The following is a 24,961-nucleotide window of genomic DNA, read 5'->3' on the forward strand; positions in this document are numbered from 1 at the left end:
GATAGAAAAGGAAACTGTCTCCACACAGCACATGACTCAATCCACTGACTTGCAAAGCCAAGTTTGTGCATTATGGCCCTTCCCTAATATAAGCTTTTGCCATATCAAGCTTTACAACACATGCTTCTGATTTTCCTTTCTTCTTTTTCAAATAATGAATGCAGAGCAGCACATTATCCGTAATTATTCGACCCGTAACAAAAGCACTTTGTTCCTCAGAAATAATGTCGTCTAGAATTTCTCTTAACCGAAGAGCTAGAACCTTGGACGCCAATTTATATAGAACATTGCATAAAGAAATTAGTCTATACTGAGATAGATCTTGTGGTTTCTTTACTTTTGGGATAAGAACCAATACCGTTGTATTTACAATTTCTGGCATATCTCCTCCATTTAAGAATTCTCTTACCGCCGAGCAAATAGATGTTTTCAAGATATTCCAGTGCCTAATATAAAAACCAACAGTAAATCCGTTAGGTCCAGGGGACCTATCTGGGTGCATCATAAAAAGAGCTCGCTCAATTTCTTCATCAGTTATTGGAGCACACAACCCATCATTCATTCAATCAGTAACCTTGTTCACCAACCATTCAGTTACCAGGCTTGGATTCGTATCAACCTGTGTCGAGAACAGATTCTGATAGAATCCTATTGCTTCATATTCTAAACCTTCTTGGGAAGTGATGATCGAGCCATCCCCTCTCCTTAAGAGTTTAATTTTATTTCTTTGAGCTCTTTCCTTGGTTTTTGCATGAAAAAGTGAAGTGTTCCGATCACCATCTTTCAGCCAAAGGGCCCTAGACCGTTGTTTCTCTAACGATTCCTCTCTTGACATCAGCTCTGAAATTTTTGCCATTAGACTCTTCTCTTCTGCAGAAGGTCCCGCCATTAGACTGTTGAATCTAACTGATTCCAATCTATCTCTCGAAGAATTCAGTTGTTTTCTCACCGATCTAAACTCCGATCTACTGCAGCGCTTCATGCCATCTTGCACACCACCTAGCGCATCATACACCTCTTGTAAGCTAGAGCCAGCAGCCTTCCACGATTCCTCAAATGTCTGGGAATATCGATCATGCCTAGTCCATGCATTCTCAAAACGGAAGGGTTTATTTTTCATGCCCTATCCATTCCGATTTCCTCACATAAATCACCAAAGCGCAATGATCTGACTCACAACATTGAATATGATTGACAACTGTATTATCTAAGCATTCAACAAATTTATCATCCCCCAGTCCTCTATCAAGTCGCACTTTAATATTCCTCGCTCCTTGTTGTTTGTTATCCCAAGTATATGGTAGGCCAAAGAATCCTAAGTATTCAAACCTATAAGCTTCTATCATATCCCTAAAACCTTCCATCTTCCACTCTTGTCTCTCAACGCCACCAGACTGTTTCGAAGCATGGAGGATCTCGTTAAAGTCTCCTGCACACAGCCATGGGTTGTTATATTCCTTTCTCATATATTCCAGAAGTTCCCAGCACCTATTCCTCTTAGACCTCACCGGATCGCCATAAAAACCAGTGAACCTCCACTGAAGATCGCCGACGGCATCGTTCTGGATCAAAACATTGATGTGAGACTTACTGAAGGATTTCACTTGTCACCTGAGAATCATTATTCCAGTACATGCACAATCCACCACTTAAACCAACACTTTTGACTCCAAACGCATTGGAAAAGCCAAACTTCCATCTTAGATCTTGCGCTCTCTTGTCCGACATCTTGGTCTCCGAGAGAAAGACCATACCAGGGCGTTGCAATCTAATAAGATCACTGATTTCGCGAACTGTCTCAGGCCGCCCACCACCTCGACAGTTCAAACTCAGGATATTCATTGATCTAGAAAAAGAGTTACTAGCTTCCGAATTGTCCACCGCAGTACCATCCACTACCCTGAGCTTCTTCTTGTTGGCGTTCTTTTGAGGAGAATCAGCAACCTTTGGTATCTTCCCTTCATCAAAAACACCAATCATATTTGCCACATTCGATTTTCCATCAGCCAACACAATCTGACCTGCCAGGTTCTGATCATTCTCACTTCCCCCACTCAGCCCAAAGGCCATTCTTTTCCTTGCCGCATCACCTCTCAGACTATTAACATCCTCCATATTTATATCATTGCTTTTTCCAGCACCCTTATCTTGCTCTGATGTAGACATTGCAGGATTACCCTTATTAACCATAGCGTTCCATCTCTAGCTCCCCTCTTCAGAGAAATTTCCTCTTTCTTCACCTCTTATACCTCGTCCAAAGGGTACACTTCCTCTTCCCCGACCTGTGCCCCTGCCAGTACCACGTCCACTTCCCCGACTTTTCCATTCATTCGCTATTATAAAATTTCCCCACTCAAATTTGGTGGCATCATGTTCACCAGTACCGCACTCCTCATACCAGTGGCCAATTAGGCCACAATTATTACAGAAAGTAGGTATTTTTCTCATACTTAAGCTGGTACCAATCTTTTTTACCTGCTCTCGTAATTGACACAAACCTCTCCAACTTGTTTGTTTACGTCCAGATTAGCTCTTACTCTCACATAAGCACCAACATAGCCCACTGGGAGTTGAATTTGTACCTCTGATATATTCCCCATATTTCTGCACATACCTTTGATATGCCTTATCCAGGTAATTATCAGGTAATATGAGCACCCTTGCCCATACCACTACTCTACCGAGAACAATCGATCTAGGGTTTGTGAACCCGTCATACTCCTGCAATATCACAGCCTGGTTACGAAACAGCCACGGACCTTCGCTTGTGGCTGTATTCCAATCCGCTAGGCATCCAAATTGTACTGTAAAGAGATTGCTCTCAACCTGCCTCCATCTCACTTCTTTCGCGGGATTCCAAGCCGATCTCATATCAGCGTACACCGCAGACGGGCTAAAGCCCTTATCTGTATGAACCCTAGCAATTGCTAGCCACTTTGCCTGGACTTCCGGTTGGTCAACTTCTTCCTCCCAGACGAAGTCATCTCCATCATCATCATGCAGATCAAGACGACGAAGCAGATCGTCCACATCTTTCTCTTCCTTTCCTTGACCTCCTCTTTCCTCTCCTTCCTTAGCCATGATCTCACGAGCGATCGTTTATACGGATGATCGGAAGAATTACTCTTGGGGCGTTCACGCCGCCAGAGGAATAAGAAACCCTAGCTTCGCTGGGTACTAATAGTCCTCAGGTTGCTTCTAGATTGCTACTGTTTTGTCACTTGAAAATGACTTGTCTATCACTAATTGTGAAAGTCGCGCTTAATCTCTCACTCCTCCCGCCGCAGCCGGCAAAGCTCAGCCGTTTGCCGATTTTCTAAATTAATTTTTTACTAACTAGTAAATTTCGGAAATCGGCCCAGACCAGAAAACTCTAGCCGTTTTCCAGTTTTGAGTGAACAATCCCACGACAATAGCATGACTAACGGCTCTGCCCCTCCGTCGTCACCACAACAGTTGTACTCACCAGGCATCACTCGGTCTTACTCGACTTTGTAGCATCTGTCTGCGGCTCTAGCGTCACCTTCTTCGCTGTCTTCCTCACCTCACGGTGGTGGCATCCCTATTGGAATCAGTGATCAGTCTCCGCCTTCTTTCAAGCGGTCTCCACCACTGCCTACGGGGCGTCGAACGAGAGCTTGGGTATGCAGCACCATCAGCTAAAACAGGAGCAGTGGGGGTCATGTGGAAGGAAAGGAGAATTAGGTATGATTTTGGTTTATCTCACTGCTGGAGTGCTGGGGGGAGTCTAGTTGAGCGCCTGATGCAAGAAATTTTCCCGCGCAGGAAAAAAAGATAAGAAAAGACTAGGTCAATGTGCCTACTTAAGCCTTGGTATTGGAATACGGCTGAAGCCGTGCACTTGTGCACTTGGTAGTGCACTTGGATCTACCAACGGTGAACCCTAGCACCTGCTCGGATCAGTTCCTCGAGCATGAACGCAACCATTTCTCTCTAGTCCTCTCGATAAGTAGTGAGATGCTAACAATAGATGGAAAACATATAGTAATAATACACAATCGTTATACATTCAGCATCAAATCACTTCAAACGACGACATCAGTAACAATCTACACGCAGCAGATGATTACAAGAACAGGTCGGCCAACACATTCCCTATCCACATCGTACATGTTTACCTATATCAAACCCTGTAATGAATACACCCTCTATATTTGCCAACTCGTCATTTAGCTACAGTAGAGAGGAACATTCACAGGCTTGTAGAGGAATGTCTTGACGTTGTGCGAGTTCCCTGACTGTTTGTTGTATGTGAACTTGACCCCAGAGTGTGCATCGCCCCTCCTGGTGCAATGGTGGTGGAAGCTGCTGATGGGCCTTGCCAAGCATGACTCCCACCGGTCGCTCTCCGGCATCGTCTCTGCAATACTATAGATACCCTTGGAGTTTGTGAATGCCTGGTAGTTGATGACCTCACCAGATTTTGTAATGCACAGAACAGCAACTTCGGCACCTATAGCGCCACAAAGACATACATGAGCAAGAGGAGAATATGAATGATTGTCTTACAGAAACTTGGATTGCGCACAACGTAATGTGCAATCCAAAGCTAATAAACGAAAATGGGATAAGAGAAAGACTAACTAGCAGTATGGGAGATAAAGTTCAAGATATGAGGGGAGAAAGAAGCAGTGTCAGCAGTGGGATGGAGAGGCCCAGAGGGAACCAAAGAAAGCTTGACTCAACTCTAGGAAATGGACACCGGCGACTCGGTGATAACTCTAGGAATGGCCACCGGGGAGTGCTGGACCGGCGGTGTTAACAGACCAGTGGAGTAGCAAAATATAGGCATCTCAATATGTTCATACTGATACTTTATATTTTGGCTCATAGACTTTCCTTCTCGTTGGCGTTCATGCGTTTTCTGATTCATCACTCGACAGGACCAGAACAAGCAGATCTTTTCAGATTTCTTCCTAATCTAAAGATTTTTTTGTTTGATGAGCAAAGACTGAAGGCTCTCTTTAGTATATGATTTTGTGTGCATTAGGACAGGTGAAATATAACTTACACGGTAGGAGTCAGTATCCTAGCCTTGATTACTTGGTGCAGGCTATTATATAAGTCAGTACGTGATAGGAAAATGTCAAACCCTATGCAAGTTTCAGAGCCTCTAAGCTTCAGCTGGGACAATACCAACTGAAGCCTGGAGGGCCGCCTCCCCACTTTTCCTTCTGATCAGTCCCTGTTCCGAGGAGTGCCTTGAACCACCATGTCAAACCCTATGCAAGTTTCAGATCCTCTAGCTGGCACAATATCAACGGAAACCTGGAGGGCAATTATTCGCTTCCCACTTTTCCTTGTAATCACTCCCTGTTCCCAGGGTAACTTGAATCACCGCTAACCAAGTTTCAAATACCACACCATTCACATGCCATAGAAAAGGCTCCAAAAGCATCTACAATGTAGTTAAGGTATCCCCAATCTCCTTGCATCAGAAGTACTCCCTTTGTTCCAGTTCTACTGGAATTTTTTTCTCAGAAGCAGGACAAGCTCCAGATAAATTACTCACTAAAGGTACTACTTCCTCTGATCCATATTACTTGACCCTAATATAGATGTATCTAGACACATTTTGGTTGTAGATACATCCATTTTAGCATCAAGTAGTAGTAATATGGATCGGAGGGAGTATTATATTGCAGGCGGTACATTTTCATATTTAGCCATCCCTAATTCCCTACTTAGCTCAAGAGGCAAGAACTCATTTAGTTATCATAGAAATTAGAAAATTCCAAAACAGTGGAAACTGTAAATCTGGAACATGCGACCAACCGACCTAGACTAGGAAGACTCCTAAAACTTCCCAACCTTTATTTAAGGGAATTCTGCAGTAAGTTCCCTACAACCTGACCAGTTGGGAGTTAAGTTCACCTCAACTTCAAAAATGTTTTGAGTTAACTAGATGCTTCTAGTTTGATTTGTTCCGATGACCAAAAAAAAGCAGTTCATGCACCTGCGTACATTCAAAGAACCTGTACATACCAGAAGTCAAAACTTTTTTTCCTTGTTTCTTTGCGTGCCTTTTTGCTCGAAAGATCAGTACATATAACGAGCCTGCATGAGGTCCAACCAGGCCCACCAGATGCAAAATTGGGTGTTTGGTTGATTGCATGAGAGGTCGGGCTACTCCACCATGCATGGTGATGTGGTGGATTTGCTGGGCAATGATGTTCTTGAGGCTTGCATGCATACTGTGTGTGTGCCAATGATGTTGATGGTTGTATGCTTGTTGAGCATTGTTCCATGTTTGAGCACGTTTGTTTAATAAGGCTGTGATGAAAAATAGCTCATCCAATTTAATAAACTATGATATGTTTTTGTGTTTGCTATGTCATGGTAATTGATTACAAACTGACCTTAACCCAGTGGAACTGCTATCTCCATGTTGATAAATAGCTTCCACACTACTAGTACTACTCAAGATGAGCTTGCAGAGTAAGAAATGGATCAGAGTCTACATCAATTCTTCTTGGTCTTTTGGATGTCAGTAAGCTGTAAACAAATCCAAATGAACCTTCTAATAAATCCTTTTAGCCCAATTCTCTCTCACACACCCCTTCGGATGCTAATTCTCTACTGACCATCGCTTAGCAGTTTGGCAATGAAGTGACAATGTAGACATAACAACCTAGTGTTGGATAAATCCTTTTAGCCTCATTCTAATATTCCATTGCCTCTATTTTTTAGGTATTGGTGGATTATGCATGATTATTAAAATAAACAGTACACCTGACCTGAATATGGATGCTATTTGGGTGCCAAGAGACATGGTTTGAATGGGCATCTTTGTCTAGTGACCTGATTACAAAGATATTGGTTTGCTGCGAAGGGTACAATTATTTAACACGGAGGGCAAGAAATGTGCATGGTATGATGACGAGGGTATGCTTTTGTGTGAGGTGATATGTGAATTGATTATGATTGATGAATATTCATTTGAATTGCGCTTAATGGGTCTGCAAAAAAATTTAGTTGCAGAGAAGTGCCGTAGTTGACAAGCAAGGGTTTTTGGTGCTTGACTGCTCACAGCAACATCTGAGGTAAAAGCTCCTGCTTTTTAAATTGAATCTCCAATAGCTATTGCCTGCAATTTGTTGCTGCTTCTGGTTATGGACAGTAAAGCAACTATTTTATTGTTTTCTTATTAGTGACTCGTGACTGTGATGCTGTAACTAGGTGCGTCTGCTCCAAGGTTGTCAGTTGTGATTTTGGTCACTTTCAAGCAGAGAAGCATGATGAAAATTGGTATGAACCACTTTTTGGGTTTCTCTTCTAAAAATGCACTTCAGTGGTTAAGTTTCTTCAATGTTGTCTTGCTAGCCAATAAATTTGAATGCATAAAGTTGGTTTCTACTATTGAATTCTTGTTCTATAACTGCAGACTTGACATGCTAAACTTGTCTGGGGTTAAGGTAGGATTTGGGTAGCTGGGACATTCTAGTATTCTACACCAAGTGTGACAATGGCAAGCAGGATGTGTACATAGTGTGCCTTGTTTTTTTTTTTTTTTTTTTTTTTTTTTTTGACTCTTTTGGTCTTGGTTAGAACTGATGGTGGTTGCTCTCTCCTTATTTTTGTGGTAAAACCGTAAAAGCGACACTTAGCTTGGTTTAATGGTTTGATCCCCCTGGGTCATCACTGATTTTTACCTATATATTTTGTCGGTTGCTTTTTGCTTACCTTATTTACACGGAAATGAAGATGTCAATTACAATCCAGATGTGCACCATTAGACTAGAACTGATTATATGTTTACAATCCGGAAATGAGTATTAGTGATTTTGGAGGGCTGTTATAAGCATTGACGAGGCAGCTGCAAGGACAAGTGTTTGAGGGTTGGTTTGAGGGCACTGATTTGCGCCGGCTGTTTTGGGCCTTCAAAATCACAATTTCTCGGCCCTCAAACTGGTTTTGAGGGTTGCAAGTATGAGGGCACTGCTAGTGATGCTCTTAGGGAGTGGAAGTGTGTCCCTGCGGGAACAATACATGTATAGTTGCATACATATGTAAGCCTCTTGTGCGCCCGTTATATTTATGGAAGTTATTTCACTTCAACATTTTCGCTGAATTCATTTATCACCTAAGTGTGTCTTTTGCATGTGTGCAGTTGTTTCTTTGATTAAAGAGTGTGTTTACCCACTGATTTATCCATGCGAAAGGTGGACCTACAACCTAAACTCTGCTTTTCATATTCACCGTCATAAGGAGCCTGTCTTTCTATAGGGAGATGCATTAGCAGTTCTTACGAGCGCTTGAATAATAAATGGGTGGTCCACATGTCCGTGGCTCAGTTGCTTGCGGTTAACAGAGTTAGTCAGTGAATCTCAATTGCATATAGTGACATGGATAGCAAAATAAGATAAAATTATGGCTTGAATTCTGCCCATCCCACCAATGGCGCAACGGGTCTGGACCAACAGGAATAAGAGTATTCCTTCTATTATAGTTGTGTATGCAGCACCCACATTTTGCGAAACAAAAGAACAACCAAAAGGAGAAGTTGTTGAGCTGAGAGTCATGACAGCCTGTAGCATGGGAGCGGGACTTCAAGTATAGGAGTGCGACCTTTTGATTCTATCTTCTGTGTTGTATGACGTATATTACTACTGGTGATTTAACCTGGTGTACAGAAAACGCATCAATTGTATCCTCTGTGCTATGTGGGCTATTTACTATCGGTGCCTTTGCGTTTTATTTCTTGCTGAATATCACCATGTACTGATATTACTGATAAGACATATGGCTTCAATTCCAGCAACCTACGACAGACTTCACGTTCGCTTCCTATACGCCTAACAAAGGCTAACAGTTCAATCACAATTCCCCACAGGAAATTTCCACGGAACAATACCAAAGCACTCTGGGACTCACCACGCAAGAATTTCTCCACTAGAGCACAATTGGCCTGCTCAACGTTGCAACCCCTGTACCAGGTAAACCAACACCTAAATTTCGAGATACCAAACAGCTGAACCAGGTTCCGTAGGATCCAAATCTAGCTCGGTGACAAGGTGAGCTCAGAGGACGGCGATGGAAACTAGATAAATCCGAAGGAGGAAAGGTTCGTTGGGCTGACCTTCGAGGATGTGGTCCTCCGGCCCGATGGCAGAGTCGGCGCAGACGTCACAGACAACGCGGCCGCGGATCTCCCCCGTCCACGCATCGGCCGCCGGGGCCGCAGCCAAGAGGAACGCGAGGAGAGCCAGGTGGAGGAGGAACAGACACCTGTGAGGGAGAGGACACGGCGCCGTCGCCATGGATTCGGTTGGTCGTCGAGCTACTCTTTCCTGGAGCGGTAGGTGTGGAATGGAACTGTGACTACGCGGCCGGTCGGTGGCGGCTCCTAGATGAAGAGGAAGAAGAAGTAAACTTTTTGAGAATTGTGTTAGATTAGGGGCGTGTTTGGTTGTTGGCAGGATTTTATCAGACTAGAAATAAATAAACAGGCACATGACTCCTTGAACTTAGAGCATCTCCAACACGAGTACCCCAAATCAGGCACGCTCTATATTAACCGTCGATATGCAACATCGGAGGCAAAAAAAAAAAAAATGTTCCTCCAACAGACGATATAAACCATGCAGCGCTATAAAAAAATTTAGGCGCGAAACATTTTACACTATCCTGAGCGGTATAGTTTGGACGACGGCTGCAGTACGCGGCATCACTCCACCCGTGCGTGAAGAAAACCTGCCAAGAACTTTCCCTCCCGCGCGTCGCTGCCACACCGCCATATCCTCGCCTCCGCGCGGCCACCGACGCAATTCCCACCATGAGGGGCTTAGGGTTGACGGAAGGCGACGAAAGAGATTCCGGGAGCGAGAGAAGGTACGGCGTACCCAGGTTCACGTCCCCGCGGTGGAGGATCGCTACGTCCTGCTAGCAATCTACTATATGAATTCATGTATACATGGGCCGCCGTTGGCGGAATTGTTGTATCTAGTCTAGTTCTAATCTGCGGGTTGCGATGTCTAGGCGTATCGCTGGGTTGCGATGTCTAGACGTATCGCGTATATGCTTTCTGTTTTCGAATCTCATCAAAAGGGGTGCCCTGCCTGGCTTTATATATGCAACCAGACTAGGGTTTACAAGAGTCCTAGTAGAATACAAATTGGAGTCTTCTTTCTTGTAGTCCAAGTTGATATTACGTGTGGGTCCAACTTGTCGAGTCCTTGTGCTGGTCCATCTTCATAATCTGCATCGGGTATAGCAATGTCGGATATCCCAAGGGTAATGCCCACATCAGTAGCCCCCGAGTGTCTGGCCGAAGTGAAGCTTCGGGCAGGGACTAAAGTTGTCATCATCCGAATGTCTTGATCATCCGAAGAATGTTGAATCTTGTGCTTGATGTAGAGTCGAAATTGTTTTTATCGGGTACGCGAACAGCGCTCCCGATGGGAGTAGCCCCCGAGTCTATGAGCGGGTGCTTACAACCGTGCGTAGACTCAAGTTGTACTACTCGAGGATCTTGATGTTGATGTCGACGGCTTCGAATTATTCCATCATCCGATACTTTTAAATCTATCGGGTCTTCGAAAAGGTGCAAGCTTAGAGAGAAGCCGAAGAGCTAGATTGTTAGAACCTTCAGGTATGTTCTTCTTCATTGAGGATGCTTCCATCTTTTTATCGGGTGCGCGGCCAGCGCTCCCGATGGGAATAGCCCCCGAGTCTGTAGATGAATATGAAGTAGTCATGTATAGGGTGTAAAATGATGAATTGAATATCATAAACTTCTTTGAGTTCCGAGAACATTTGGATGCTTTTTACGATGTCGATGATTTTGATGATGTCACGGTGGAGTTGATGATTTTGATGATGTCATAGAGGAGTTAATGATTTTGATGATGTCTGATGCGTGTAGTTGACACGTCCGTTGGGAACCCCAAGAGGAAGGTGTCATGCGCACAGCGGCAAGTTTCCCTCAGTAAGAAACCAAGGTTTAATCGAACCAGTAGGAGTCAAGAAGCACGTTGAAGGTTGATGGCGGCGGGATGTAGTGCGGCGCAACACCAGAGATTCCGGCGCCAACGTGGAACCTGCACAACACAACCAAAGTACTTTGCCCCAACGAAACAGTGAGGTTGTCAATCTCACCGGCTTGCTGTAACAAAGGATTAACCGTATTGTGTGGAAGATGATTGTTTGCAGAAAACAGTAGAACAGTATTGCAGTAGATTGTATTTCAGTAAAGAGAATTGGACCGGGGTCCACAGTTCACTAGAGGTGTCTCTCCCATAAGATAAAAGCATGTTGGGTGAACAAATTACAGTCGGGCAATTGACAAATAGAGAGGGCATAACAATGCACATACATGTCATGATAAATATAGTGAGATTTAATTGGGCATTACGACAAAGTACATAGACCGCTATCCAGCATGCATCTATGCCTAAAAAGTCCACCTTCAGGTTATCATCCGAACCCCCTCCAGTATTAAGTTGCTAACAACAGATAATTGCATTAAGTATTGCGCGTAATGTAATCAGTAACTACATCCTCGAACATAGCACCAATGTTTTATCCCTAGTGGCAACAGCACATCCATAATCTTAGAGATTTCTGTCACTTCCCCAGATTCACGGAGACATGAACCCACTATCGAGCATAAATACTCCCTCTTGGAGTTAAGAGCAAAAACTTGGCCAGAGCCTCTACTAATAACGGAGAGCATGCAAGATCATAAACAACACATAGGTAATAACTTGATAATTAACATAACATAGTATTCTCTATCCATCGGATCCCAACAAACGCAACATATAGAATTACAGATAGATGATCTTGATCATGTTAGGCAGCTCACAAGACCCGACAATTAAGCACAATGGGGAGAAGACAACCATCTAGCTACTGCTATGGACCCATAGTCCAGGGGTGAACTACTCACTCATCACTCCGGAGGCGACCATGGCGGCGTAGAGTCCTCCGGGAGATGATTCCCCTCTCCGGCAGGGTGCCGGAGGCGATCTCCTGAATCCCCCGAGATGGGATTGGCGGCGGCGTCTCCTGGAAGGTTTTCCGTATCGTGGCTCTCAGATGCGGGGGTTTCGCGACGGAGGCTTTAAGTAGGCGGAAGGGCAGGTCAGGGGGCCACACGAGGGCCCCACACCACAGGTCGGCGCGGCCAAGGGCCAGGCCGCGCCGCCCTAGGGTTTGGCCGCCTCGTGGCCCCACTTCGTCTCCTCTTCGGTCTTCTGGAAGCTTCGTGGCAAAATAGGACCCTGGGCGTTGATTTCGTCCAATTCCGAGAATATTTCGTTACTAGGATTTCTGAAACCAAAAACAGCAGAAAACAGCAACTGGCTCTTCGGCATCTTGTTAATAGGTTAGTTCCAGAAAACCTTTTATGCAGGATTGAATTTTTCTTCGCGGAATCTATTGGATTCAGCTGCTGGAGGTACTTTTATGTCCATCACCTTAGGTGCCGCAACAAAGTTTCTTGATGATATGATGATCAACTACTCTGAATGGCACACGAAAAGGACTCCACAAGGTAAGAAGGTAAATTCTGTTGAAGAAACCTCCTCCTTGAGTGATAAGATTGATGCTATTATGTCTATGATTGTGAATGGTAGATCTAATGTTGATCCTAATAATGTTCCTTTAGCTTCATTGGTTGCTCAAGAAGAGCATGTTTATGTGAACTTCATTAAAAATAATAATTTCAACAACAATGCTTATAGGAATAATTTTGGTAACAACTATAGGCCATATCCTTCTAATAATGGTAACGGTTATGATAATTCTTATGGTAATTCTTTACAACAATAATAGGAGTGTACCCCTGGTCTTGAAGCTATGCTTAAAGAATTTATTAGTACACAAACTGCTTTTAACAAATCTGTTGAAGAAAAGCTTGGTAAAATTGATATTCTTGCTTCTAAGGTTGATAGTCTTGCCGCTGATGTTGATCTTTTGAAATTGAAATTTATGCCTAATGAAACTAAAGATATTAAGTCATTTGCTACAGCAAACGCTATCCAAGTTCGAATTAATGAAAATATTAGATTGATGGCTGAATTGCATGCTAGGTGGGAAAGAGAAGAAAAATTTGCTAAAGAGAATAATGTAGCTAAAGTTTGGACTATTACCACCACTAGTAATGTTGATGCTTCACATGTTGCTAAACCTCCTACTATCAATGGTAAAATAATTGGTGTTAGCAATTTTTCCACTCCTAATGCAAAGCGTGCAAAACTGCCTGAAACTGCTAAAACTGCTGAAACTACTTGTGATAAAACTGCTGAAATTTTTCAAAATATTGGGGACAATGATCCCATTGCTTTAGATCATAATGGTTTAGATTTTGATGATTGCCATATCTCTGAAGTTATAAAGTTCTTGCGAAAACTTGCTAGAAGTCCTAATGCTAGTGCTATAAATTTGGCCTTTACAAAACATATTACAAATGCTCTCATTAAAGCTAGAGAAGAGAAATTAAAACTTGAAACTTCTATTCCTAGGAAGTTGGAAGATGGTTGGGAGCCCATCATTAAGATGAAGGTCAATGATTTTGATTGTAATGCTTTATGTGATCTTGGTGCAAGTATTTCTGTTATGCCTAAGAAAATCTATGATATGCTTGACTTGCCACCATTAAAAAATTGTTATTTGGATGTTAATCTTGCTGATAATTCTATGAAGAAACCTTTGGGGAGGATTGATAATGTTCGCATTACGGTTAACAATAACCTTGTCCCCGTTGATTTTGTTGTCTTGGATATTGAATGCAATGCATCTTGTCCCATTATTTTGGGAAGACCTTTTCTTCGAACTGTTGGTGCTATTATTGATATGAAGGAAGGGAATATTAAGTATCAATTTCCTCTCAAGAAAGGTATGGAACACTTCCCTAGAAAGAGAATGAAGTTACCTTATGATTCTATTATTAGAACAAATTATGATGTTGATGCTTCATCTCTTGATAATACTTGATATACACTTTCTGCGCCTAACTGAAAGGCGTTAAAGAAAAGCGCTTATGGGAGACAACCCATTATTTTACTTCTGCACTTTTGTTTTATATTTGAGTCTTGGAAGTTGTTACTACTGTAGCAACCTCTCCTTATCTTTATTTTATTGCATTGTTGTGCCAAGTAAAGTCTTTGATAGTAAGGATGATACTAGATTTGGATTACTGCGCAAAAACAGATTTCTTGCTGTCACGAAATTGAGTAGCCCCCTCTGTAGGTAACTCAGAAAAATCTACCAATTTACGTGAGTGATCCTCAGATATATACGCAACTCTCATTAAATTTGAGCGTTTTCATCTGAGCAAGTTAAGTGCCGCTAAAAAAATCGTCTTTACGTACTGTTCTGTTTTGACAGATTCTGCCTTTTATTTCGCATTGTCTGTTTTGCTATGTTGGATGGATTTCTTTGTTCCATTAACTTTCAGTAGTTTTATGCAATGTCCAGAAGTGTTAAGAATGATTATGTCACCTCTGAATATGTGAATTTTTGATTATGCACTAACCCTCTAATGAGTTTGTTTTGAGTTTGGTGTGGAGGAAGTTTTCAAGGATCAAGAGAGGAGGATGATACAATATGATCAAGGAGAGTGAAAAATCTAAGCTTGGGGATGCCCCCGTGGTTCATCCCTGCATATTTCAAGAAGACTCAAGCATCTAAGCGTGGGGATGCCCAAGGCATCCCCTTCTTCATCGACAACTTATCAGGTCACCTCTAGTGAAACTATATTTTTATTCCGTCACATCTTATGTGCTTTACTTGGAGCGTCTGTATGTTTTTGTTTTTGTTTTTATTTGAATAAAATTGGATCCTAGAATTCTTTGTGTGGGAGAGAGACACGCTCCGCTGTTGCATATGAACACTGGTGTTCTTAGCTTTACTTTTAATGTTCATGGTGAAGGTTGAAAATGCTTCGTTCATTGGTATATGGTTGGAAACAGAAAATGCTTCATGTCGTAATTGGTATAATGTCTTGAATAATTTGATACTTGGCAATTGTTGTGCTCAAATAGATCATGTTTAAGCTCTTGCATCATGTACTTTGCACCTATTAATGAAGAACTACCATAGAGCTTGTTGAAATTTGGTTTGCATGATTGGTCTCTCTAAAGTCTAGATATTTTATGGTGAGGTGTTTGAACAACAAGGAAGACAGTGTAGAGTCTTATAATTCTTGCAATATGTTCTTATGTAAGTTTTGCTGTACCGGTTCATACTTGAGTTTGCTTCAAACAACCTTGCTAGCCTAAAGTCTTGTATTGAGAGGGAATACTTCTCGTGCATCCAAATCCTTGAGCCAAAAACTATGCCACTTGTGTCCACCATACCTACCTACTACATGGTATTTCTCTGCCATTCCAAAGTAAATTGCTTGAGTGCTACCTTTAAAATTTCATTCCTTGTCTTTGCAATATATAGCTCATGGGAAAATAGCTTAAAAACTATTGTGGTAAAGAATATGTCGCTTATGTATCTTATTTCTTATAAGTTGCTTGTTGAGCGGTAACCATGTTTCTGGGGACGCCATCAACTATTACACCTTTGTTGAATATCATGTGAGTTGCTATGCATGTTCGTCTTGTCTGAAGTAAGGGTGATTTATCATGATCAAATGGTTTGAGTATGCATATTGTTAGAGAAGAACATTGGGCCGCTAACTAAAGCCATGAATCATGGTGGAAGTTTCAGTTTGGACATTAATCCTCAATCTCTTATCAGAATATTATCTGTTGTTGAATGCTTATGCATTAAAGAGGAGTCCATTATCTGTTTTCTATGTTGTCCCGGTATGGATGTCCTAAGTTGAGATGTATCAAAAACGAGAAATCAAATGCGATTTATCTCCTTGGACCTTTGTACAGGCGGCATACAGGTACCCCTTTGTGACACTTGGTTGAAACATATGTTATGCAATGATAATCCATGTAAATCCAAGCTAATTAGGACAAGGTGCGAGCACTATTGGTATTCTATGTATGAGGCTTGCAACTTATAGGATGTCTTATGCATAACACATATGAATTATTACTCCTGTTGACAAAATTGTTTCTATGTTTTCAAAATAAAAGCTCTAGCACAAATATAACAATCCATGCTTCCCTCTGCGAAGGGCCATTCTTTTACTTTATGTTGAGTCAGTTTACCTACTTCTTTCCGTCTTAGAAGCAAACACTTGTGTCAACTGTGTGCATTGATTCCTACATATTTGCTTATTTGCATTCATCATATTACTTTGTGTTGACAATTATCCAAGAGATATACATGTTGAAGTTGAAAGCAACTGCTGAAACTTATATCTTCCTTTGTGTTGCTTCAAAACTTTCTACTAAGAATTTATTGCTTTATGAGTTAACTCCTATGCAAGACTTATTGATGCTTGTCTTGAAAGTACTATTCATGAAAAGTCTTTGTTATATGATTCAGTTGTTTAATCATTGTCTTTACCATTGCTTCGAATCACTTCATTCATCTCATATGCTTTACAATAGTATTGATCAAGATTATGATAGCATGTCACTTCAGAAATTATCCTTGTTATCGTTTACCTACTCGAGGGCGAGTAGGAACTAAGCTTGGGGATGCTTGATACGTCTCAAACGTATCTATAATTTCTTATGTTCCATGCTACTTTTATGACAATACTCACATGTTTTATACATACTTTACATCATTTATACGCATTTTCCGGCACTAACCTATTAACGAGATGCCGAAGAGCCAGTTGTTGTTTTCTGCTATTTTTGGTTTCAGAAATCCTACAAAGGAAATATTCTCGGAATTGGACGAAATCAATGCCCATGGTCTTATTTTTCCACGGACCTTCTAGAAGACCGAAGAGCATACGAAGTGGGGCCACGAGGTGGCCAGACCATAGGGCGGCGCGGCCAAGGAGGGGGCCGCGCCGGCCTATGGTGTGGGCCCCTGGTCAGCCCTCCGACTCTGCCCTTCCGCCTACTTAAACACTTCGTCGCGAAAACCCTATTACCGAGAGCCACGATACGGAAAAAGTTCCAGAGACGCCGCCGCCAATCCCATCTCGGGGGATTCAGGAGATCGCCTCCGGCACCCTGCCGGAGAGGGGAATCATCTCCCGGAGGACTCTACATCACCATGATCGCCTCCGGACTGATGTGTGAGTAGTTCATCCTTGGACTATGGGTCCATAGCAGTAGCTAGATGGTTGTCTTCTCCTCATTGTGCTATCATGTTAGATCTTGTGAGCTGCCTATCATGATCAAGCTCATCTATTTGTAATGCTACATGTTGTGTTTGTTGGGATCCGATGAATATCAAATACTATGTCAAGTTGATTATCAATCTATCATATGTGTTGTTTATGATCTTGCATGCTCTCCGTTGCTAGTAGAGGCTCTGGCCAAGTTGATACTTGTAACTCCAAGAGGGAGTATTTATGCTCGATAGTGGGTCCATGCCTCCATTAAATCTGGGACAGTGACAGAAAGTTCTAAGGTTGTGGATGTGCTCTTGCCACTAGGGATAAAACATCAATGCTTTGTCTAAGGATATTTGTGTTGATTACATTACGCACCATACTTAATGCAATTGTCTGTTGTTTGCAACTTAATACTGGAAGGGGTGCGGATGCTAACCTGAAGGTGGACTTTTTAGGCATATATGCATGCTGGATAGTGGTCTATGTACTTTGTCGTAATGCCCAATTAAATCTCATATTACTCATCATGATATGTATGTGCATTGTTATGCCCTCTTTATTTGTCAATTGCCCAACTGTAATTTGTTCACCCAACATGCTATTTCTTATTGGAGAGACACCACTAGTGAACTATGGACCCCGGTCCATTCTTTTGCATCTGAATACAATCTACTGCAATCATTGTTCTCTATTATTCTTCGCTAGCAAACATTATTTTCCACACCATACATTTAATCATTTGTTTACAGCAAACCGGTGAGATTGACAACCTCACTGTTAAGTTGGGGCAAAGTATTTTGATTGTGTTGTGCAGGTTCCACGTTGGCGCCGAAATCCCTGGTGTTGCGCCGCACTACACTCCGTCACCAACAACCTTCACGTGGTCCTTGACTCCTACTGGTTCGATAACCTTGGTTTCTTACTGAGGGAAAACTTGCTGCTGTACGCATCACACCTTCCTCTTGGGGTTCCCAACGGACGTGTGCTTGACGCGTCATCATGGATGCATAACCATATAGATCTGGCAAAGCGACATTGGAAGAACAAGTGTTTAATCATCTCATTGTGTTGATAAAAAACACACTGCGTACTCACATGCCAATTGCGTTTCACAAGATTATCTTTGGTTTGGATTACTCCTCGACGCAAATACCAGCAAAAAAATCTTAATTTTGAGCGGTATCTTCATATTCCAAATCTTCTTGTTTTTATCAACTGGTATTTGCGGTTGAATAATGACATTTTACAATGAACTTACAGAGAATTTTCCATTAGATTGTAAGTTCCAACGAAATTCATTTTGCCCTTCAGACAACTGGATGGATTCCAAACACAACAGTAAGGCATTCCATGCAAGAAGTCTCGGACCGATTAAATCTCGCCTAAACATCATTGTCGAAGGTGAGGTTACCATTACTAATGCAATGGTATCACTTTTGCGACAAATAGTGGTGTATAATGCTGGATATTGTTCAGAGAGAGGTCTACTCCCTAGCCATGTATCCTCCCAGAACCGTACCTGCGATCCATCCTTAATAATAAAGTACCATATCTGAAGAAACTTTCTCTGTTGCCATTAGGCCAGCCCAAAAATATGAGTCTCCCGGTTTCGAAAGGATCTAGGATAACCCTTTGTTACTGATGTACTTTGTTCTAACTATGGTCATACGCCTTCTTTGGTTAGTAGCTTAAAAAACCACTTACCGAATAAAGGCTGAGTTCTTGACTTCAAGGTCGTGAACTCCTAGCCCACCCATATCTTTAGGTCGGCATACGACAGACCACTTGACAAGTTGATTTTTTTTCACTATCCCCTTGCCAAAAAAAATCTCGATCTATAATAATCGAGCTTGTGTAATACACATTTTGGCAAAATGAAGAAGGATATCATATACAACACCATATTGATGAGTACTGAATTAATGAGACCAATCTTCCTCTAAGAGATAGCATTTTACCTTTACAACTACTAAGTCTCTTCTGAAGTCTTTTCTTGACTAGTTTCCACTCAGCCATCGTTAATCTACGATAATGAATCAGGATGCCCAGATAGTTGATAGGAATCTGGCCTTGCCACAACCAAACAATTCCGAATATTCGGCGACTGAGCCCTGAGCGTCGCCAAAACAGAACAATTCACTTTTAAGGATGTTTATTTTGAGTCCTGATAAATGCTCAAAAGTAGGCAAAATCAGCTTTAAATTTTGAGCTTTATCTGGATCATGTTTCATAAATAAAATTATATCATGGGCGTATTGAAGGATTGATAAACCTCATCTACAAGATGTGGGATCACTCCTTCAATTTGACCATCAGATTTAGCTCGTTCGATCAATATAGCGAGCATATCCGCCACAATGTTGAATAAAAGTGGTGATAGATGGTCATCTTGGCATAAACTTTTTCGAAAATGAAATGAGCAGAATATAAGTGTGTAACATTGCTCGACCTAAAAATGAGTTGATCTTGAGCGACCACTAGCTCGCTTGATTTGAGCTTGTTAGCTTGAAATAATATAATTATGTCTAATCACTAATATTTTAAAATAAATAGAATACTTGCTACCTTATATGATGTGAAAATGATACTTTCCTTCCTTCTATGTGCAACAGAATCGAAGGTTAATTTGGTGAGCAGTTAGTTTTACCCAATTTCTAATACGTGCTATAGCACTGGCTTGTCTTACACGGTGCTCACCCGTCCGCTCCGTCCGATTTAGATCCTACGGCCAGAAGCAATTTCCGACAAGTATCATGAAACCGAAGCGAATCCCCTTCCTCCCGTGATTCTCTCCGCTCGCTTCGCTTGTTTTGCTCGCTTCCGCTCTCTCCTCCGCCGTACTTCCCCGCGTCGCCCACACCAAATCAGACCTCACCGTCGACGAGTTGGTCTCCGGGAAGCCGTCTGCGAGGTCTCATGTAGCATGGGGCACTAGGGGAGAGCAGAATCGGTGGTGGGAACCAGTGGATCGGCTCGTCCTCGCCCGATTTCGGTGCATTCGAGGTGGTGTTAGGTCTGGATTTGGTGTCGTCTGCCTGATCTCTGGATTCTGCGTCTGCTTCTCATCGGTGTTCTTCGTCAAGTGCTGGTGAGTGCTTCGATTCGGCGCATTTGAGCCTCTCATGTTTCCGATTTGGACGATTTCGCGTTTTCCTGTGATGCGCGCTCGGTTTTTTTGCGGGTGGAGGTACATCCCCCATCCCCGGCTAACTCCTGATGGCAATCCTCACATATTCGCCTTAATTTCATGTCCCCCGTGAGTCCGTTCTAGTTCCCCCACCCACGAATTTTTGATTATACTGTTAGTTTCCCCACCCATGAATTGTTGATTAATGTTGTTTCTGCAATGCTTCATACATGCTATCCATGTGTGTCCGTACTTGTTTGGTATTTGTAGGTGTTGATTATGTGAACGAATAATCTCCAGAGTATATTGTTCAGCTTTTAATTCAGTTTTTGTTCAGGTTGTATTCAAATAATTTTGAGATTCATATGGCAGACTAGTCAAATGTTGTAGATCTGGTTTGTAGGTTTGATAGGTTTTTGTGATTTTTGCACTCATGTGTTTCATTGTAGCATGTATAAAACCTTGTAGCTAAGTACTTCTCTGTATTGTTAATTTTTGTTGTTGCATGGCATAGGATTTATATTTTTCATGCATGTAATGTATATTTTTAACTGTCTGTTTTTCCAGTGTATATTCATCTGCAAAATATATATTCCCAATTGTAGGATGTATATCCTTATACTTATGATGTATATCTGCGTGTGGTATTGAAGCCTTGTACTACCTTGTTTGGTTTTAGGAAAAAATTATAGAACGGAGGGAGTAGTACTTGTATATCTGAATCTAGTACAGTAACATTTCGTTCCTAGTACAGTTTCCTTTCAAGTAGCAGTTCTCCATCCCCACACAAAAAAAAGAGTAGCGGTTCTTCATGCTCGAATGTTGCTGGATATGATCAAATGTGATTGAAAGCATGGTGATAGCGCAAGTGGAGCACAAACAGGGGAGGGGGTAGCACTCCCATTTGCTGCTTCTTGATCACTCACACAAAAGTTGGTTGTCATTAGCTGTAGTAAAAGGTTTAGCTCTTGGTCACCCAGAAGTCGCACAGCCAAACCCTACAACAAACTGAACCCGCCGCCGCCACGGCGCCACCGCCTCCATCCCATCGCCATTCAACTAGTTTTTGTCTTTGCAAATGTACATCATATTTTGTGTAGATGTATATTTTGGGTAGCATGTACAATTTTTATGCTTAGGATGTACATTTTCATATTATTGCATCATGTAGGATGTATATCCTTATACTTATGATGTACATTTTATATTTATGGGTTTTGTTTTTCAAGTTTTAGCTGTCTTGCCAGTGTATATTCATCTGCAGAATGTATATTCACTTTTTATAGGATGTACATCCTTTACATAGCTGACCACAAAGTATTGAACAATGTTTATGCTTAGGATGTACATTTTCCCAACTTTCTGATTTTACTCAAGCTTTTTTAGCAAACTATTTTGTCTAAGTGCTGTATATTTCAACTGCATAGGATGTAATAATATATAGATAACTTCTGTTTTGATCTATGCAGGGTTTTTTTGGACGATTTTACGTTATTTGATCATCTAAGTTGTAATGAAACCAGTCAATCCAATTGTAAGTTCTGTTGCCTCAAAAAAAATTTCATTCAATGTTGACTAGGATGATTTAGGGGGGTGTAATACTTATGGTGCTTTGTTTTGTTTTGTTTTCTTTTCTCTTTGCAGATACGTTCTAAGACCCCAAAGAGCCGGCAGAAAAGTACCACTAAATTCAAAAGGATGAAGCAGAGGTTACAGTATAAAAATGTGTCTGCGGGTAACGAGCATGAAGAGCAATCACCATTGCAGAGTGTCCCTCCTTTGCATGATGTGCACCCAATTGCAGTTCAGCCAGCTGAAACAGTGGATTGCCCATCAGTTGAAGAAGAAATCCCTGGGGTAGAGACTACTGTTGCTTCCAAGAAACCGAAGGTACATGATAACAAACTTGCTTCTACTTACCGTTTCCTCTTTTTTTATTTGCATGCATTTGGTGGGTGTGTGATACGTCTCCGACGTATCGATAATTTCTTATGTTCCATGCCACATTATTGATGATATCTACATGTTTTATGCACACTTTATGTCATATTTATGCGTTTTTCGGAACTAACCTATTGACGAGATGCCGAAGTGCCAGTTGCTGTTTTCTGCTGTTTTTGGTTTCAGAAATCCTAGTAAAGAAATATTCTCGGAATCGGACGAAATCAACGCCCAGGTTCCTATTTTGCCCGGAAGCATCCAGAACACCCGAGAACCGCCAGAGAGGGGGCACAGGCCCACCAGACCATAGGCCGGCGCGGCCTAGGGGTGGCCCGCGCCCCCCTATAGTGTGGTCGCCCCTTCGACCTCCTGATGCCGCCTCTTCGCCTATATAAAGCCCCTGGACCTAAAACCTCGATACGAAAAAGCCACGGTACGAGAAACCTTCCAGAGCCGCCGCCATCGTGAAGCCAAGATCTGGGGGACAGGACTCTCTGTTCCGGCACGCCGCCGGGACGGGGAAGTGCCCCCGGAAGGCTCCTCCATCGACACCACCACCATCTCCATCAACGCTGCTGTCTCCCATGAGGAGGGAGTAGTTCTCCATCGAGGCTCGGGGCTGTACCTGTAGCTATGTGGTTCATCTCTCTCCTATGTACTTCAATACAATAATCTCATGAGCTGCCTTACATGATTGAGATTCATATGATGATGCTTGTAATCTAGATGTCGTTATGCTAGTCAAGTGAATTTTACTTATGTGATCTCCGGAGACTCCTTGTCCCACGTGTGTAAAGGTGACAGTGTGTGCACCGTGTGGGTCTCTTAGGCTATATTTCACAGAATACTTATTCACTGTTATGAATGGCATAGTGAAGTGCTTATTTATATCTCTTTATGATTGCAATGTGTTTTGTATCACAATTTATCCATGTGCTACTCTAGTGATGTTATTAAAGTAGTTTTATTCCTCCTGCACAGTGTAATGGTGACAGTGTGTGCATCCGTGTTAGTACTTGGCATAGGCTATGATTATGATCTCTTGTAGATTATGAAGTTAACTATTGCTATGATGGTATTGATGTGATCTATTCCTCCTACATAGTGTGAAGGTGACAGTGTGCATGCTATGTTAGTACTTGGTTTAGTCATGTTGATCTTTCATGCACTCTAAGGTTATTTAAATATGAACATCGAATATTGTGGAGCTTGTTAACTCCGGCATTGAGGGTTCGTGTAATCCTACACAGTTAGTGGTGTTCATCATCCAACAAGAGGGTGTAGAGTATGCATTTATCTATTCTGTTATGTGATCAAAGTTGAGAGTGTCCACTAGTGAAAGTCTAATCCCTAGGCCTTGTTCCTAAATACTGCTATCGCTGCTTGTTTACTGTTTTACTGCGTTACTACTGTTGCGTTGCTACTGCTCATACTTATTCATACCACCTGTATTTCACTATCTCTTCGCCGAACTAGTGCACCTATTAGGTGTGTTGGGGACACAAGAGACTTCTTGCTTTGTGGTTGCAGGGTTGCATGAGAGGGATATCTTGGACCTCTTCCTCCCTGAGTTCGATAAACCTTGGGTGATCCACTTAAGGGAAAACTTGCTGCTGTTCTACAAACCTCTGCTCTTGGAGGCCCAACACTGTCTACAGGAAAAGGAGGGGGCGTAGACATCAAGCTATTTTCTGGCGCCGTTGCCGGGGAGGAAAGGTAAAAGGCACTCATACTCCGGTTCCAGGTAACAGTACTTTTTTTTGGCGCCATTGTGTTTGTGCTCGAAGCTATTTCCTTTAGATCCTGCAATTGCATCTTTTTGTTTCTTGTTTACACTAGTTAGGCATAATGGAAAACAACAAAAATATGAGAGATCTTTATGAACTTTATCTTGAATTAGGACATGATGTGTTTGAAGAGAGAATTAAAAAACCCATGGAACTTTATATGCATGCTAATGGGAATGTTATTAATATGAATGCTTTGAACACTATTGTTGCTAATGCTATGGAAAATTCTAAGCTTGGGGAAGCTGGTTTTGATGAGCATGATCTTTTTAGTCCCCCAAGCATTGAGGAGGAAATTTACTTTGATGATACTTTACCTCCTATTTATGATGATTATAATGATAGTAGTCTTTTGTTGCCACCTGTTATGGAGGATAAATTTGATTATGATTACAATATGCCTCCTATATTTGATGATGAGAATAATAATGATAGCTACTTTGTTGAATTTGCTCCCACTATTACTAATAAAATTGATTATGCTTATGTGGAGAGTAATAATTTTATGCATGAGACTCATGATAAGAATGCTTTATGTGATAGTTATATTGTTGAGTTTGCTCATGATACTACTGAAAGTTATTATGAGAGAGGAAAATATGGTTGTAGAAATTTTCATGTTACTAAAATGCCTCTCTATGTGCTGAAATTTTTGAAACTACACTTGTTTTGTCTTCCTATGCTTGTTACTTTGCTCCTCATGAACTTGTTTATTTACAAGATTCCTTTTCATAGGAAGCATGTTAGGCTTAAATTTGTTTTGAATTTGCTTCTTGATGCTCTCTTTTGTTTCAAATACTATTTCTTGCGAGTGCATCATTAAAACTGCTGAGCCCATCTTAATGGCTATAAAGAAAGAACTTCTTGGGAGAAAACCCATGTGTTTATTTTGCTACAGTACCTTTATTTTATTTTGTGTCTTGGAAGTTGTTTACT

At 41.7% G+C, this 24,961-nt stretch overlaps 1 protein-coding gene and 1 pseudogene across 1 annotated transcript; one reads left to right on the forward strand and one right to left on the reverse strand.

Moving 5' to 3' along the window:
• LOC127316113 (uncharacterized) overlaps window positions 1–24,961 on the forward strand; it is an 800,711-nt pseudogene that overhangs the window by 406,821 nt on the left and 368,929 nt on the right.
• On the reverse strand, window positions 3,989–9,412 carry LOC127317760 (uncharacterized). The gene is made up of 2 exons (XM_051348360.2): window positions 9,101–9,412; window positions 3,989–4,474 (listed from the first exon to the last, which is right to left on the reverse strand). Exons 1-2 carry the CDS (start codon window positions 9,279–9,281, stop codon window positions 4,191–4,193), a joined length of 465 nt encoding a protein of 154 aa, XP_051204320.1. The 5' UTR covers window positions 9,282–9,412; the 3' UTR covers window positions 3,989–4,190.

This window comes from Lolium perenne, chromosome 7 (genome assembly GCF_019359855.2).
Source record: "Lolium perenne isolate Kyuss_39 chromosome 7, Kyuss_2.0, whole genome shotgun sequence".
NCBI lineage: Eukaryota > Viridiplantae > Streptophyta > Magnoliopsida > Poales > Poaceae > Lolium > Lolium perenne.

Excerpts from the sequence above, each read along its gene's own strand:
- LOC127317760 (XM_051348360.2), bottom strand. The coding sequence starts at position 9,281 with ATGGCGACGGCGCCGTGTCCTCTCCCTCACAGGTGTCTGTTCCTCCTC. Across the intron at positions 4,475-9,100 it reads GGAGGACCACATCCTCGAAG|GTGCCGAAGTTGCTGTTCTG; the intron begins GTCAGCCCAACG and ends GTGGCGCTATAG.